Here is an 18,390-nt window from a genome sequence, read left to right on the forward strand (position 1 = left end):
AATCTTCCCTGGTTATTTAATGAGATTTCCTAGGGAGGCGGTTTTAGGCCAACGGCATTTCTTTTGGAAGAAGTCTACTCAGTTAGATAAGGAAACTTCCACAGAGAACCCCTTCCTGTGCTTGATGTGGGGTGGAGAAACCAAGAGTACTTTTTTTTTTTTTTGAGACGGAGTTTCACTCTTGTTGCCCAGGCTGGAGTGCAATGGAGCGATCTCGACTCACTGCAACCTCCACCTCCTGGGTTCAAGCGATTCTCCTGCCTCAGCCTCCTGAGTAGCTGGCATCACAGGCATGCGCCACCACACCCGGCTAATTTTGCATTTTTAGTAGAGACGGGATTTCTACATGTTGGTCAGGCTGGTCTCGAAGTCCTGACCTCAAGTGATCTTCCCAACTCGGCCTCCCAAAGTGCTGGGATTACCGGCGTGAGCCACCACGCCTGGCCGACTCCTTGGTTCTGAGGCAGCTTTGATGGCCTTTTAATTTCCTTTAGTTCAGTGTGCTCAGCATGCTGAAGCACCATCATTTGGACCATTGTTTTCTGCACCCTAATACTTTTAGTAGCCATTTCTGTGCTACAAAAACACCTGAAATGGTGTTTCAGGTAAGCAGAAAAAAGCTCCCGGCCTCTAGCTTTCCTATTTCCAAAGCTCAGCTAGGGCTCTTTCTTGGGTTCTTTCTCTGAGCTCAGGCAGGGAATAGTTAAGCCTACAGTTCAGTTCTCTGAGATTCAGTCATAAGTCACTCTTGCTACAATCTTCTGTGATTTTGCATTTTTCTTTGGGTCAGTGAAGCAGTATTTAGCTAATGTGCCTGTGAACACTGTCCACTTTCCATAAGGTCAGAGTGCTACTGGCTTCTGCTGGTAGCCTTCCCTGCAGGTGACTGCTCCTGACTGAGCTTTAGAGGAATGACCAACTCTGGATTCCTCATCACCAGTGACAGAGTGTGCTTCCTCAATTGGACCTTGTCTATGCCAATAGCTTAGTCTTTGTCTGTACCACCATGAATATGATATTTGTTGTTCTGGTTTTTTTTTTTTTGTTTTTTTTTTTTTTTTGAGACGGAGTTTCATTCTTGTTGCCCAGGCTGGAGTGTGGTGGCATGACCTCGGCTCACTGCAACCTCCACCTCCTGGGTTCAAGCGATTCTCTTGCCTCAGCCTCCTGAGTAGCTGGGATTACAGGTGCACGCCACCATGCCCAGCTAATTTCCTTGCACTATTAGAGATGAGTTTCACCATGTTGTCCAGGCTGGGCTCGAACTCCTGACCTCAGGTGATCCATCCGCCTCGGCCTCCCAAAGTGTTGGGATTACAGGCGTGAGCCACTGTGCCTGGCCGAATATGGTATTTGATTTGACATTTTATATTACAGATTAAGTCCTTAAGAAAGACAACACTCATCCCTGATGTACTGAAGATCTTTGTTTTGTCAGTCAGTGCTTTCTACTTTCATTCTACTTATCATTCAACTTTCTTAGGTTAACTATCTTCTAATGTAAAAAAAAAATGCATTAATATATAAAAGTATAGGCTTCAAGTTTAGAAAGCCTGTCTCTTTGGAAAGTTACTGACCTCATAGCAAACTATGAATAAATTCCCCAAAGTAGGATGAACAGAGCAATTTATATCCATATATAAACATAATTATACTATACAGTTACATAACTAGAATAAAATTTAATGTAAATGTGCCAAAGAGGAGAAGAAATCACAGAAGATTTCTTACATGAAATAAGAAAATGTTCAACTATGTAATAACCAAAGCTTCTTTAACTTGGGAATCTTGGGAACCTAGAAAGTGAGGTAACCCAAGCCAAATTCCTTTGGTGTCACAGTTCCTCCTATACCAGGCCAGGCACTTGCCAATGACACTGGAGTAGGGGTAAGCCCTGGGTGTGTTGTGTAGTGTGTGACATAGTAGGTGAAAAACAGCAGAGGTAATTCTTTATTCTCGAGAGCTTCCTCGTGCACATGATCAGCTTTTGCACACGCTTGGAGGAAAAACAACACTATTAAAATGTCTTTTTAAAAGTCAAAGCTAAATGAGTATGCAATAAAGCTTTGAGAAATGGAAAAGAAAATCTATGAGGAAAACGTCAGCTTGCTTATCCAGGGAATGAGCAGGACTTAATTCTCATGCCGGCATGGGGCTGCTGGGCACCTAGCTCCTTTCCTGTGGGTAGAAAACAAGTCCCCAAGTTGCTACTGAGCCAAACTTTAAAGGCCAGTCAGGAAATGAGCAGCAGTGCCGAATGGGAAAGCCTGGATCCATGTTTTTTTCCTAAAGTAAACAAAAGGTCTGCAAAAGTATTTCCTTGCACTATTTGGCAAGAGAAAGAAGCACCTGGAGAGTGAGTTAGGGAGAGAAAGCATGGAAGAAATGTGAGTAAAACAAGGAAGATTATAATGAAGCTTTGTCTCACTAATCTCCAGAGCCCAGGTGTTCTATTAAGAAACAAAGCTGCAAATGAAGAGACATCTCAGAGAGTGGTGGATTAAGAATATATTCATGGAAAGGATAGATCTTCCTTGCTTTTTGGGATCCTGAATTTCATCTTTCATTTGGATTAAAAAGAAACTTAAAAAATATCTTGTAGAAAGTCAAAGTAAAGATATAAATATTAAAATAAATGAGGGCTGCGAAAAAGTATGAGCAATGAGAAAAGCAATTATCCTTGGAGGCAGAAATTTCTTTCTTGTTTCAATGCAGCATGTGATGCTGGCAATTTCAGCCATTCTCTTTCAGGCAATTTTCAGTGCGAGTGCCAAACGCTGCTTAGGGGGATATGTCTCTGCTCACCTGAGGGAGCAGGGCACAACTAAAGATGTAAGGAGAGCGATCGCATTCTTTACGCCAAGCATTCTGTTTAGCAGGACTGCCTCAGGAGGAACACAAGTTGCTCTCAGGAGGCAGAAGGTGAGAGAAATGAGGCAGCAATTACATAGTGTTGCTTGTGCTAAGTACAGAGCATTAAAAACAAAAAAACAAAAAAACCCCACTAATGCAATGGACTCAGCAGAGGGCTCATTGCTAATTTTAGGAAGTCACACAGGTTTAGTGCTTGCTTCCAGCGGAAAAGCCTTAAAAGCCCAAAGGGTGACTGTCCTCCAGTGTTTTTTGAAACAACCAATACTTGATATATAAAGGTTAACTGAGGAAAAAATTAATTTCTGCGTTTTCTGCAATGAACTAGGAGCAATGGACTGAAAATATTTGGCCAAATAATTTTTATAAGCATAACAAAATTCCATTTTTCTGGACCAAACCTCATCAGCCCAACTAGGAAAGATGATGCTGGAGCTTTAGGAGGCAATCAAAGGCTCATTTTATTTGATAGGTAACATCTGATACAGAAGCATTTCCCGCCCTGGGCCCTGGATCTACTTAGTGCCTACCTGCTGGAGAAAATCAAAGATAAAGACCCAGATCACTGGGATGCCAAGGACACAGCTAGCTGGACACTATTTAAAGTCTATGTGCTCAAGTATTGCTTTTTTTCCCTCTTTATATAACGTTAACATGTATTTATTCATTCAGCTGCCTCTAGCTGTTCCTTACTTAAGGTTAAGTGGTTGTGAAACCACAGACACCGTAGAATCAGAAGCTGTTGTTTTAAACTCTTGGCCAAGTAGCAGTGCCTTGTAGCTTGCCTCTGCCGAGCTCCAGGGGCAGCTGAGGGTGGGCTGTCTGACCATCTGGAGGTTTCAGTGTGCTCCATCCATCTCATGCCAACCTGACTTGCCAGAATTAGGGTCACTGTGCTCTGAGACACTTTGAGATGATGCTCAAGGGAGCTGTGCTCTGCAACCTCCTGGGTCCCTTCTGCAGGTGCACTTGCTTTTTCAATCTGATGCTATTTTTCTTACCCTCTGTAGGCACTCACACGCAGAACTATTATTACTTGCTTGTTACTGCATGTTGCTGATTCATACTCATAGGAAAAAGTAATTTTATCTTCAACACCTCTTCCTTGTCATTTAAGACATATGTTAATGAAAGACAGATTTTGGCATCCACTTTTCTCTGTAGCTTTGAGGCCACAATATAGATTCATTATAAATGAAGATGCAACTGTTATTTTACTTCTATTTATATTTATAACTACACCAAAGCCATCTTGCGGGTACCTTTGTGCCTCTCAAATCCCCAACCATATTCCAAGAAACTGTATTCCAAGAAATGCTCAACATTTCATGCCTGAATTGGTATTAATGTGGCATTAATGTACATACAATGTTTTAAATAACGATGTTTTCACTCATATTTTATTATGGACACCTCCTGATTTCACATATTTTACATTACCCTAGAGCTGAATCCTTTCGAAGACATTTTAAGCGTTTTTTTTCCCCCACTGCAGTACAGAATGCTTTTTTTCTTTAAGTGAGGAGTATGCAAGTGAGAGTGCTCTGAGAGGAGGAATGCCAAGTGGAAGGCTGAAGCCTGAGGGGGTGGGGCGAGTGCAGAACTAGGCAGAAGCAGAATGCTGAAAAGAACTGATTGAAAGCTTTTTGCTTTGTCATTCCTCTCAGTTCCTTTCCTTCTCTTCTTTTCCAATTTGTAATTGTGGACAAGTGTAACCTACTTATTTGCTAGAATGATTGGATCTAGAATGAGCCATAACCTTGAAGGTCGTCCGAAACAAACTCCTCTCCACTGCTATCGTTTTCTGCTTGACTCAGAAAGCTCTTTCTTCCCTGGTGCCTTTCCCAGCAGCATTTGGGCCCATCCATTACAAGAGCAGCGAGTAGAGGTTTTGGAATCAGAGAGTTCTGGGTCCGAGTTGTGACTCTGCTACTTACTAGATGTGGTATCCTGAGCAAGTTACCCAACATCTCTTCTGTAAATGATTATCATCAAAATGAATTCCTAGGAGTTTGAGGATTAAATAATGTGTATAGTATACACAAAATCTAGCATTCCGAGCTAAATTAAGAGTAGCTAAGCAGTTCAATAGGAACTAGGACCCATGCTTCCTGTTTGACTCTGAGGCAACACTTTTTTCCATGGAAAGATACTGTCTTTCTTACAATGTCTCATAAAACCTTTGAAAAAGTCACTGTTGCTGGAATACTGTGTGTACTGCCTTGTAGATTAATAACAATACCTCACATATATTTAATGCTCTAGAATTGACAATGCACTTTCACAAGCGGGGAAAATACCCACGCCAACACTAAGTCTCCTGATGACTAATAGAGGCAGGAAGCAGGAGGAGCAGAGGCTTTGAAAGAGGTCGATTAGTGATGCAAATGTGAAGTTATCTGCACTTGTGAGGAGCATAACAAACATCAAAACCAATTAGAAGTAACAATGTGTGATCTATTCAGGCTTCAGGACTTTGATGAGTTGGAAGTTTTGGGGTTTAACAATCCAGATGGTTCTGATAGCTTTAAGTTTTGCCTCCAAGAGGGCAGCTATCTGCATATGGGTGAATTTTCATGTACAAGCTAGAGTACAGCAATGACATAGAATCACACATGGGTAGAAACCGGGACGTGTTCACAATTTGTAGACAAAGCATATGGAATCGAGAGAGGCAAAGCAAATAAGTTCTCAGAAGTCAATGTTAAATGGGTGTTTCAATACAGGCAAATGTGTCATACCGAATGCAAAACTTTTAATAATAGAAACTGTTATCTTGACTTTCTCACAACCTTCGGAAACAGTTCCTCATGTGTGAGAATTTTTACATTTGGATGATGCTCAAAAGTGAATTTTTAGAAATGGAGAAAAAAATGAAGGGTGCACTTAAACAATATATTCCATTGTTTCTGTATTGTAAGAAGATGAAAGAATATACCTTTTACTCCTGGAAAGAAAATGGTCCTTTTGAAATTCAGCTCTCTCAGAAGATGAATTTTTAAATATCAAACTCTGCCTAACAAACTGGTCCTAGCTTTATGGATGTGAGGGGTAAATTAGAATTTCATACACTTATCAAATATTTTAAACTAATACCCAAGCAGTTACATTTGCAACACTTCATGATTTCTTAACATCTATAGACAAAATCCCAAATAGGTCTTTCCCTTTTCTTTCTGTGCCAAAATCTACATTTCTATCTAGCAGCAAACCCCGAGAAGGAAGTTGTTGTAGGTAGGTTAAGAGACAGAAAGACTGACCAGGCAAGCAGAAGACACTGGTGGAAATGGCCCTGCTGCGCAGCCATGTGGAATAGGAAGGCTATGCTGGACAGAGCCCAAAAGAGACCAGTTTGTGTCTCACAGTCCAAATTTGGTTGATGTATTTTTGAAGCTTCTAAAGGTTAACTCACATGCTGTAATACATTATAGAAAGACACGAAGCCGAATTTTACTGTGCCAGTCAAGAGGCTGGCTTGAATCCGCTATTTAGAACTGAGAGAGACAGTACAATTTACATGTGTGAGAATGTGAGAATAATTTTACCTTCTGTTGTTTTTAAAACCACCTTGGGCCATGATTTTTAAATGGAGACACAAGGAGATCTGCTGGGGTTCCCATAGCAACATTAACTTATCTAAACTGCCCTTGTTGTATGTAATACTTTCATGACTAGTTTGGCTTTTTAATGTACACTTTAATTATGAAATACAACTGAGTTAAGAGTCTTGGGCAAATTTTAATGTTTATATTTACTGACTTATGCATGTTTAAACAGAAAGCTTGATAATTGTACTTTTGAGGACTTGCCATCAAGGCAAGTTTGTGCAAAAACCTTTATGTGGTCTTCCTTGCCACTGATCTCTGACCTCACTCCATTCCATTCTATAGACAACTCCTCAACCTCTCTCAATACATTTATAAGACACCATGTCTCAAACTGATCTCAGATGGCTCCAGTTCAGAGACTAGAAGTCATACACCTGCTAGTCTAGGTTATCTACAAGCTGACCCCCTTCCCATCTTTTCTACCTATCCCTCAACATTAATGTCCCACACCACACTTGTCTTCTCACCATCTGCTGAGAATGTACATTCAAGAACTAGCCTGAGACCTACCTCCCCCAAGAAACCTGATTCTTCTCCATTCTTTTTCAGAGCTAATCTCTCTCTCTCTCTCTCTCTGGAAATACTATTACTACTGCTACCACTGCTATATGATGTGTTGGATGTGACTGGACAGCATCCCTCCCCTGGTGTTTTTTGACAGCAGTGTCTTGATTTTCCTTTGAAGAACTTTCTTCCATTGCAGGAAGTGAAATTTCCTTCCACTCCAGGTTGGAGTGCAGTGGTGCGATCTCAGCTCACTGCAACCTCTGCCTCCCAGGCTCAAAAGATCCTCCCACCTCAGCCTCCTGAGTAGCTGGGACCACAGGTGCGTGCCACCATCACTGGCTAATTTTTGTATTTTTGGTAGAGATAGGGTTTTTCCCATGTTGCCCATTCTGGTGGCATCATCGATTAAGCTGCCCTACCCCAGCCTGTTAAGAGATGAACCAATGACTAAAGCTGGACCAATGATATTCTTCTAGAAATTGGATTTTAAGTGAATTCAGAAAGAAAAAACAGTTGGAACTTAATTATTCCAATGATGGTTCTTTCAAGAGAGTATTTATTTATTCTAGGTTCTGTGGTTCATAATCAAAGTCTGCTAGCTGGTAAGTTCCCTATTTGAGTGTTTGTATATTGTCTTAGATCATGATTTACAGGTTTGGGATATGCACATTTTGTTTTGCCAGCTGTACTCTATTTATGCTCCCTGAAGAGCATAAACAAGGCTGGGTCTTTATTGTTCGTATTATTCCACTGAATTTAGCACTCAATATGTAAGTAGTCAATAAATACTATGTAATGAGTATGAGACTAATCTTAAAAACTTCATTTCTACAAAATGTGATTTGCAAGCCAACTTATGTCCTTTTTGAAGCAAGGGAGTAAATAAATTTTTTTTTTTTGATACGGAGTCTAACAACTGTCACCCAGGCTGGAGGGCAGTGGTGTCATCTCGGCTCACTGCAACCTCTGCCTCCCGGGTTCAAGTGATTCTCCTGCCTCAGCCTCCCGAGTGGCTGTGATTACAGGTGCCCACCACCACGCCTGGCTAATTTTTTTTGTATTTTTAGTAGAGACGGGGTTTCACAGTGTTGGTCAGGCTGGTCTCGAACTCCTGACCTCATGATCCGCCTCCTCGGCCTCCCAAAGTGCTGGGATTACGGGCTTGAGCGACTGCGCCCGGCCCTCAAGGGGATAAATACATTTTTAACTGCCACAAATTTAAGAATTTTCTTGGGTATGACAGTTGTCTTAAACAGAGCTTACCACTGATACCAGAAAGGGTCTGGATCCAGATGCCAAGAGAGGATTCTTGGATCTTGTGCAAGAAAGAATTGAGTCCATACAGCAAAGTGAAAACAAGTTTAAGTAAAGAATAGGCTGGGCGCGGTGGCTCACACCTGTAATCCCAGCACTTTGGGAGGCCGAGGCGGGCGGATCACAAGGTCAGGAGATTGAGACCATCCTGGCTAACATGGTGAAACCCCGTCTCTACTAAAAATAAAAAAAAATAAAAAAAATTAGCTGGGCGTGGTGGCGGGTGCTTGTAGTCCCAGCTACTCAGGAGGCTGAAGCAAGAGAATGGCGTGAACCCGGGAGGTGGAGCTGGCAGTGAGCTGAGATCATGCCACTGCACTCCAGCCTGGGTGCCAGAGCAAGACTCCATCTCAAAAAAAAAAAAAAAAAAAGGAAAACATAAAGAATGGCTACTCCATAGGCAGAGCAGCCCCAAGGGCTACTGGTTGCCCATTTTTATGGTTATTTCTTGATTATATGCTACACAAGGGGTGGATTATTCAGGCCTCCCCTTTGTAGACCATATAGGTAACTTCCTGATGTTGCCATGGCATTTGTAAACTATCATGGCACTGGTGGGAGTGTAGCAGTGAGGACAGCCAGAGGACACTCTCATTGCCATCTTGGTTTTGGTGGCATTTGGCCGGCTTCTTCACTGCAACCTGTTTTATCAGCAAGGTCTGTAGGACCTGTATCTTGTACTGACTTCCTATCTCATCCTGTAACTAAGAATGCCTTAACCTCCTGGGATTGCAGCCTAGTAGGTCTCAGCCTCATTTTACACAGTCCCTATTCAAGATGAAGTTGCTGTGGTTCAAAAGCCCTTGATACAAGAGCTTGTCAGCTTACATACCTTTTTTTTTTTTTTTTTTTTTTGGAGACAAGGTCTCACCGTGTCACCCAGTTTGGAGCGCAGTGGTACAATCTCAGCTCACTGCAACCTCCGCCTCCCAGGCTCAAGCGATCCTCCCACCTCAGTCTCCTGAGTAGCTGGGACCACAGGTATGTGCCACCATGCCTGGCTAATTTTTGTATTCTTGGGAGAGACAGGGTTTTGCCATGTTGTCCAGGCTGGTTTTGAACTCCTGAGCTCAAGCGATCTGCCTGCCTCAGCCTCCCAAAGTGCTGGGATTACAGGTGCGAGCCATTGCACCTGGCCTAACAACTTGTATATCTAAGAATAGCCTGAAAATAATGTCAGCATGGGCTGTACTTCCCCAATTTTAGGAAAGGAAAGAGGAACTAAAATTCTATTTCAGATATGAGCCTCTGAATTTCAAAAAAAAATTGGGAGAAAATAGACAACAACAAGACAAAAAATAATACACTTTGACCTTGGGCTTGTTGTAGCTTTCCCTGGAAATAAGGTGTGCTTTCTCTCTGCAATCAGATGACAATGGGAAGAGTCTGACTGTGTTTGGGAACTGGTTTACTAAGCCTAAACAAATAAACAATTTTTTTTACTTGCAAAAAATGTCAAGTTACATTTTCTCAAAATTACTTGACATAATACTAACTTAATTGAATGCTTATAAAAATCAAGGAACAAGCAAAATGGTTAGATGTAATAAATTCAAACAAGCTTGGGCACATCAAGTTTTCAAAGCACAGAAAAAGGCACACTGTGCCGAACCACTTACACGTGCTTAAAACGCACAAAGGAGCTCACCTATGACAAAACGGCAGGAAATACAAATTCTCTTCTTTTTTTCTCATTGTCTTTTGAGAAACGATAGACTTACAGTAGTCCTTGAATAGCACAGTCCTCTGGCTTTGTACCTTAACATGTTACAAAATTCAGTCTTGTGAAAGGAGTGTAGATACCATATTGGAGCTATTCTGAGTCTGGTGCAATGGTTTCTGGAATTTGCCTTGAATCCACACTCGGTGCATTTTCACTTGTTTTTTCCTATTAACTTGTAAGCGGCGATCAACCAGATTTTGCTTTTCATCTAAACTGGCTTTGCAGAACATACTGTGGACTTCCCCTGTGAGACAAAAATGGCAATAAAAGATATGACATGTGACTAGAGATGGGGGAGGTCAGGAATAGAACACTGATGGAATAACTGACCATCTAAATTTCATTTATACAAGAAACACTCTCTAGAACAATTTGGTGAAGGAAACCTGTGAAACCAAGCGAGTTTCTTCTATTTCACAAAAATACACCATGCATATAAAAATACACCTGTTTACAGACTAACACGGCAGACATCAACAGATATATAAAACTATTGGTTGCAGCTTTCAATATTTTGAAAGGTGCTCCCTTTCTGAGTTTTTGTTGGTTTACAGAAACCCAAAATGGCAGATTATAAAAGTACTCACATAAATTTGGGGAAATCCTTGAATGCAGCATTCACTTGGTACTGTTAGAAATGCATTTTTAAAAATGAGAAATTGGTCGGGCACGGTGGCTCACGCCTGTAATCCCAGCACTTTTGGAGGCTGAAGCAGGCAAATCACCTGAGGTCAGGAGTTCAAGACCAGCCTGGCCAGGGTGAATCACTTGAGGTCAGGAGTTTGAGACCAGCCTGGTCAAATGGTGAAACCCCTTCTCTAATAAAAATACAAAAATTACCTAGGCGTGGAGGTAGGTAATCTCAGCTACTTGGGAGGCTGTAATCCCAGCTACTTGGGAGGCTGAGGTGGGAGAATCGTTTGAACTGGCGAGGTGGAGATGGCAGTGAGCTGAGATTGTGCCACTGCACTCCAGCCTAGGCAACAGAGTGAGACTCTGTCTCAAAAAAAAAAAAAAAAAAAAAAAAAAAAAAAAAAAAAAAAGAGAAATCAGCTAGAGATAAGTAATTTTCCTTCTTTCTATTTTGAAAATGTATTGTTTTTTTAGACGTAAGGTTCACTCTGCTGCCCAGGCTGGAGCACAGTGGTCCAATCATAGCTCACTGTAGCCTCATCTGCCCCAGCTCAAGTGATCCTTCCACTTTAGCCTCCCAAGTAGCTAGGACTACAGGTATGCACCACCAGACCAGCTAATTAAAAAAAAATTGTTTTGTAGAGACAGAGTCTCATTTTGTTGTCTAGGCTGGTCTCAAATTCCTGCCTTCAAGCAATCTTCTCACCTTCATCTCCCAAAGTGATGGGATTACAGGTGAGCACCCCTGTGACAGGCCAAGATAAGTAATTTTCTATAAACTTATCAAATGTCCTCCTTTGGCTGTGGCTATCATCAATTTTTTTCATATCTAAGCTAACAATATCTCCAAAATGGAACAGCCTTCACCTTCATCTGGGTATGAGGGTAAAACAAGAGACTTTAAAGCAGTTTTAACTGGAAAAAGATTAAACAGTAAACGGCCATTTTCAACCTTTTATGTAGACCAGTAATAAGCATCAAAGCATGAAGACACCTAATGCTTAATCAATGACTGAAGCCTCAGTTTCATAGCTTCTGAGCTATAATCAATGAGATAATAACTAACAAGAACAATTATGACCAATTATTTCCTTTTGTAGATTAGCATACCTTTTGTAAAGAAATATGCTCTGGTACCATCTCCTCGAACATAAAAATTTTCAGATAAACAATGTCCTGAAAAAAATTGTGAAAAGAGAAACTTTTAAGGGTATTCCTTTAAAAAAAAACAACTAAATACTTTGATGTGAAATATAAACAAGGCATTCTTTAGAACATTTAAAAATAACCTCAAACTGAATATACTATTACCCTTTTTAAAACGAAGCTGAGTCTTATCATATCTTCCATAGTCTCGAAATAACAGCATTCCCCCAGGTTTCAGCAACTTGGACAGTCGGTTTATAACACCTTGCATCCTTTGGAAACAAAGTATTAAAAAGACATCCAGTTTGTAGAAATCTTGTTTTATATGCTGGATTTAACTTTGTTGAAGACAAAATAAGAAAAGCTTGATAAGGCCAAAGAAATCTAAACCATAAACGTAAGGGTAACAAAAATAAAAATATTTTGTAAAGAAGAAAAAAACAAAACCAACTTGCTAAATGACTAGATTCAAAAGTCCTAGAGTATCAAGAAATCACCCAAATGACCAGAGTGGTAACTTCATAGAGCTTGACGTATGATGTCAAAGCTAAACTTCAAAACCACAGATGTTTCCTGGTACTCACAGAAAATTAAGGTAGTTCTGAGATAGACAAAAATGGAGTGTGCTTCATTTTCCTTGCAAGATAAAAAATATGCCAAAGCCATCCCAAGTTGTACATATCTAAAGAGGGAATATCTTTCCTCCAAAACGAGCTCATTCTCCTTTTCTTTATTTAGTTCAGAGGTACCACCATTTACCTCATGAAAGAGAAATTATTTTTCTTCCACTGTCCTCTCCATGTGGCCATAAAATTCTATATGTCCTCTTTAATTTTTATTTTTAATGACATCTTTGATATTTCCTGTCTTTTTTGTTTCCCATTTGTACTCCCTTAGTACCAACCCCTATCTCCTTAGGCCTGGAAACAAATCTGCTTCCTAACACGCTGTATTATTCTCCCTGTCAATCCTTCCTGCATGTTATCGATGAATAATTCTGCTTAAAATGATAATTTTGTCAAATCATCTCCTTGCTCAAAAACTTTCATGATTTTAATCCATAGGATAAAATTTCAATTTCTTAGTTGAGCTCTTAAGATCTCCTACTACTGACCCCAATTAATCTTACCAACAGCTTTCCAATCTGAAGCAGCTCCCCTAGCCAAACTGTCATGCTTGGCCCTGAGCAGCCTCTGCCTTTGCTCACATGGTTTTTCCTCAAACAATTCTCTCCTCCTTACTGTCTGCCTATTTAAATTTTATTCACATTCCAAGCCCTAGTTCAACAGCAGGGAGCCTTTGCTTTTCTCCTTTACTGTTTATTCTACTTATTTGGCTTCCAGTCAAATACAATCCCTTATAGCTGCTCTTGATTTAGTGTTTTTGGCTAAGTGTTCATGGCTTTATGTGTGATTATGGGCCAGGGATGGCATAGATTTCAGATCTCATATTAATTCTGAGTGACGGCATCGGCTGCCTACAGAGCTCTGAGAAGGACTCATAAAGCTCATTGCGAGTTACAGAGTACAAAATCGATTATCAATGTCTGCCATGGGCAGAGAATGGTAAATGGCAGCTTGTGTGCTAAGTCCTTGTCTCTGCCTTATCTAAGCTACTTAAAGCTGCTGAGGTTTTCTTATTTGAAAAAAATGAAAAGTTTGAATCAGATAATCTGTAAATTCCTTTCAATTAAAACACTGTTCAGTGGAATAGTGAGGTAAAACTCAGATTATGTCATGTTATGAAGGAAGCAGATACTGAGAAAATGAAAGCAACTATAAAACAAGAAAGAAGTAGGACAGAAGGAGGTGGCATGATTAGGTGAAAAGTCCTTTTAAAAAAACTAGAACATAAGGACATAAAAGAATAAAGAAACGTATTTTTTGTTTATTTTATTACAGGTTATTTTCATACTGTGCTTATATCATAGGCTTTGCGAATGAAAGAAAATCATATCTAAACCTTAAAATATTCACTTTCAAGATAAATATTTTATGTACATAGCAAAATCTTTCTGTAATTATTAGTAAAACAAGCATGAAACTAAAATGCAGAAAAATAAACAATCAAACACTTTAAAATGTAGCCACCTCCTCCTGCAAATTCTTTCCTCTCAGCTATCCTTTAATGTCTGGGCTTGAGGATAAAGGCAAGGAATGGGAGCTACTTTTCTTGCTCATCTCATCTTGGTTCATAGTGCAGTTCCCGAGCCAATTCCTGAGAACTGCAGGTGGGAGTGGGCTGGGGGTGAGATGGACAAGACAGGAATGGTATGAAGCCCCTTTTCTTTCTTCATCCTACTTGGGCCAACTCTGCTGTCTTCACTTATCTCTGGATAGAGGGAGAGGAGAAGGAAAAGAAGAGATAAAAAATGTATTGACTGCCTGCTTTATGCTTGGCTCTGTAATATTTTGTATTTTCATTTCAGTGACAAGAAGGACAATTCGCTCTTCTTTTGTAGCCACCTACAATTTATTCCCATTTAAGCTGGGTCCTCCAGACTCAAGGTCTAGCCAAATTGCTTGCCATTTGCTTATGCCTGAATTTTCCAAGCTACCAAGATGCTACTTTTCTAGAACTTTTCTGGGGTTGAATCTACTACTATAGTCCTAAGTGACACTACAGACATTGCCTTGGCTTTAGTTTTTTCTTTTTTTGAAACAGGGTCTTACTCACTGTCACCCAGGCTAGAGTACAGTGGCGTGATCTTGGGTCACTGCAACCTCCGTCTCCTGGGTTCCAGTGATTCTCCTGCCTCAGCCTCCAGAGTAGCTGGGATTACAGGCATGCAGTACCACGCCCAGCTAATTTTTGTATTTTTAACATTTATTTATTTTTTTGAGACGGAGTCTCACTCTGTCTTGCCCAGGCTAGAGTGCAGTGGCACGATCTCCGCACACTGCAGCCTCTGCCTTCCAGTTTCAAGCAATTCTGCTGTCTCAGCCTCCCAAGTAGCTGGGACTACAGGTGTGTGCCACCACAGCCAGCTAATTTTGTATTTTTGGTAGAGATGGGGGTTTCACCATGTTGGCCAGGCTGGTCTTGAACTCCTGACCTCAGGTGATCCATCCGCCTTGGCATCCCAAAGTGCTGGGATTATAGGCGTGAGCCACAGCGCCCAGCCTTTTACTTTTTTTTGAGACAAGGTCTTGCTTTGTCGCCCACGCTGGAGTGCAGTGGTGCAATCTCGGCACACTGCAACCTCTGCCTCCTGAGTTCAAACGACTCTCCTGCCTCAGCCTCCCAAGGAGCTGGGATTACAGGCGCCCACCACCATGCCTGGCTACAGGAGGCAGAGATTTCACAGTAGAAATGAGGTTTCACCATGTCGACCAGGCTGGTCTGGAACTCCTGACCTCAGGTGATCCACCCACCTCGGCCTCCCAAAGTGCTGGGATTACAGGTGTGAACCACTGCACCTGGCCTTTCTCTTCTCTATAACATTCAATTCAAATCATGAGAAAATACATTATCTGAACTAATTTCAAATAGTCTTTTTGTGGTCATATGTAGAATTTAGATGTTTCTTGTTATGGGTGTCAAATGGGGAATCTTGTTCTCTATCCACCTCTCCATCCTTTTAACTGTTCATACAAGGAAACCAAACACATAGATGACAACTTTCTATTAGTACCTGAACAATGCCTACAGTCTAAACAGATTAGCAGAAAGAAATAGGTTATAGAAACTGGGAGGAAACAGTAGCTTCATAAAACCTGACATACCTCACTAGGTGCTAAAGTATCTTATTTCAGATTTATTTGGAAATAGAATTTGTTCTTCTACAAGTAATCAAAGTGCTCATTTCTGAATGGGAAGTAAAAGAACTGTAAAGGGTCCTAGTGGCCTTCTAATTGCAAAGAAATAAGCACATGGTAACTCAGTTTCTATGGAAAAGGGTCACACTCATCAAACAAAAAGTGGTTGACGCCAAGTCTGTATCTTCTACCAGGGAACTGTGAGAACCCAATTTTAAGAAACCTTATGAAAGCACAGACCTCGTACTTACCATATGTACCCTTTAATACATAGAAGATGGCAAGATTTAACAAAGGTAATCATTTTCATTGCTGGTAATATCTCTTTATGTTTTCTCTCTGGAGAAAAGCTATGTTTATAGTTTTAAAACACTGTATGAAACTAAGTCATAAATATTTAAATGATGGCATCAGGCTAACCCTTAGATCATAAAGGTCCAACGATAATCTGGCAAATCTTAATAACTCCTAATTCCCTAGTGTGCTTCTTTAGAACAAAATTTTTAAAGCCCATCAACAGGCCTGTGTGAAGCCAAACAGATCCCAAGCCCACCTCTTCATGAACATTCAGGAAGACACTACACTAAAGATGTTTGTTTCTGATCACCAAGTACAATTTCCCTCTTGGGAGTCTATTAGGTTGTTCTGAATTTGTAATTTCCTTGAAGCACTGTCACTTTTAATAGGTATGTGTCTTGCCAGAATATGCTCACTTCATTCTGACAGTGACAGAAAGCTCATTAATGAAGTAGTCTGACCAGTTTCTGTCTAAAAGTACGAAGAAAGGAAAAACTGCCTTTAAAAGGCTGCGTATTATACATAATGTTGCTCACTAAATAATAAATTCAAAAATTGTCGTTTTTGCTTTGATGGTTCTGAAAACCACTACTGATAAAGGAGCTTTACACATCCGCTTTGCCCTTTCGTCTTCATTTACCTGTCAGGATGAATAGAAGAGAGCACAAAGACAAGGAGAATGACATCCAGGATCCCATCTGGAAAAGGGTAAGGTAAGCCATCATCACATACATCATGAACAAAGGCAAAACACTGGGTTGCTCTGTAGGACGAGTGTGACTGTCATGATAAAGGAACAGAAAGCAAAAAGAGGACTTAGTAGACTTCCGGGATTTTTTTTTTTTTTAATAAAAAGGTCAAATTTTTAACCTTTTCTCCCAAAAGCCTTTCCTCTGTCAGTCTGAACACTTTTTTCCAATTCAGTATTGTTAGCTTATTTCAAGCTGCCCTAAAAAAATTAAGGCTAGCTCTTGGCCTTGATAACAAATATCCTTCGCAATCCCTCTTTAACTTTAAAAGTAGAGGAGGGTAGGCTTTCTGAGTTAGTAGATAGTGTTGTTAGAGGCCTGCTCTGGGTTGCTGTTTCTGAACTTAAAGAGGTTCTGTTTGGACTACGATTATTCATGGGCAGGCATACATTCTAAATTTTGTAGGTCAGTACCCTTTCTGGTCATTTCTTGTGTGTTGTTGGCCTTTCTTTCTTTCTTTCTTTTTTTTTTTTTTTTTGAGACACAGTCTTGCTCTGTCACCAGCATGGAGTGCAGTGGCGCAATCTTGGCTCACTGCAACCTCTGCCTCCTGGGTTCAAGCCATTCTCCTGCCTCAGCCTCCCAAGTAGCTGGGATTACAGGCACCCACCACCATGCCCAGCTAATTTTTGTATTTTTAGTACAGACGGGGTTTCACCATGTTGGCCAGGATGGTCTCGATCTCCTGACCTTGTGATCCGCCTGCCTCGGCCTCCCAAAGTGCTGGGATTACAGGCGTGAGCCACCATGCCTGGAGCTGTTGGCCTTTCATCTTTTTTTTTTTTTGAGACAGTCTGCTCTGTCGCCCAGGCTGGAGTGCTGTGGCACGATCTTGGCACACTGCAACCTCCACCTCCCAGGTACAAGCGATTCTCGTGCCTCAGCCTCCCGAATAGCTGGAACTACAGGCACGTGCTACCACAGCCAGCTAATTTTTTTATTTTTAGTAGAGACAGGGTTTCACCATGTTGGCCAGGCTGGTCTCGAACTCCTGACCCCAGGTGATCCACCCATCTTGGCCTCCCAAAGTGCTGGGATTACAGGTGTGAGCCACCACGCCCTGCCTCTAGTGATCTTAAAATCAAAACAACTTTTATTGTTCTGGGGTAATACCTTAGGCATCAGTTGGTATGATTCCCAGGAGTAGCATACCTTTACGAGCTCCACAGCTCCAGAAGCAAAATCACAACAATACAGAAAGGACTCCGGAGAGTTCCTATGAAGATGGAAGAAATATTTATTTATTTTTTTGGAGACAGGGTCTTGCTCTGTTGCCCAGGTTGGAGTGTAGTAACGTGACCATAGCTCACTATAACCTTGAGCTCCTGGACTCTAGCGATCTTGCTTCCTCAGCCTCCTGAGTAGCTAGGACTACAGATGTGCCTCACCATGCCTGGCTAATTTTAGATTTTTTTGTAGAGATGGGGTCTCACTATGTTGTCCAGACTGGTCTTGAACTATTGTTCTCAAATGATCCTCCTGCCTCAGCCTCTCAAACTGTCAGGATTATAGGTGTGAGCCACTGTGCTCGGCCAGAAGAAATATTTGTATCTGGAGTCTAGAAATACTCAAACTAGAGAAGAAAGGAAACTGTAGGTCTGACTTGTTAATAAGTTATTTCCACCCCCGCCCCTCAGCTTTTTTTTTGAGACAGGGTCTCGCTCTGTAACCCAGGCTGGAGTATAGTGGCACAATCACGGGTCACTGTAGCCTCGACCTCTGGGGCTCAAGTGATTCTCCCGCCTCAATCTCCCGAGTAGCTGGAACTACAGATGTATGCCACT

At 41.1% G+C, this 18,390-nt stretch overlaps 1 protein-coding gene across 6 annotated transcripts in view; it reads right to left on the reverse strand.

Annotated features, from left to right (window-relative positions):
* Positions 1–7,510: 7,510 nt before the first annotated feature.
* Positions 7,511–18,390, reverse strand: part of METTL8 (methyltransferase 8, tRNA N3-cytidine) — a 113,741-nt gene continuing 102,861 nt past the window's right edge. For 4 of the 6 annotated variants that reach the window (XM_019022698.4, XM_031008749.3, XM_031008746.3 and 1 more), the window contains 5 exons: positions 17,759–17,822; positions 16,498–16,637; positions 11,968–12,074; positions 11,767–11,832; positions 7,511–10,267 (listed from right to left, as the gene is read on the reverse strand). In XM_019022698.4, the coding sequence (XP_018878243.3) occupies positions 10,077–10,267; positions 11,767–11,832; positions 11,968–12,074; positions 16,498–16,637; positions 17,759–17,822 (568 nt within the window). In that variant the 3' untranslated portion in view covers positions 7,511–10,076. Of the gene's footprint in view, positions 10,268–11,766; positions 11,833–11,967; positions 12,075–12,936; positions 14,134–16,497; positions 16,638–17,758; positions 17,823–18,390 lie in introns of those variants that run through there. The other 2 variants (XM_063694988.1, XM_055379168.2) reach the window with 2 other exon arrangements.

This window comes from Gorilla gorilla, chromosome 11, assembly GCF_029281585.2.
Source record: "Gorilla gorilla gorilla isolate KB3781 chromosome 11, NHGRI_mGorGor1-v2.1_pri, whole genome shotgun sequence".
NCBI classification, from domain to species: Eukaryota; Metazoa; Chordata; class Mammalia; order Primates; family Hominidae; genus Gorilla; species Gorilla gorilla.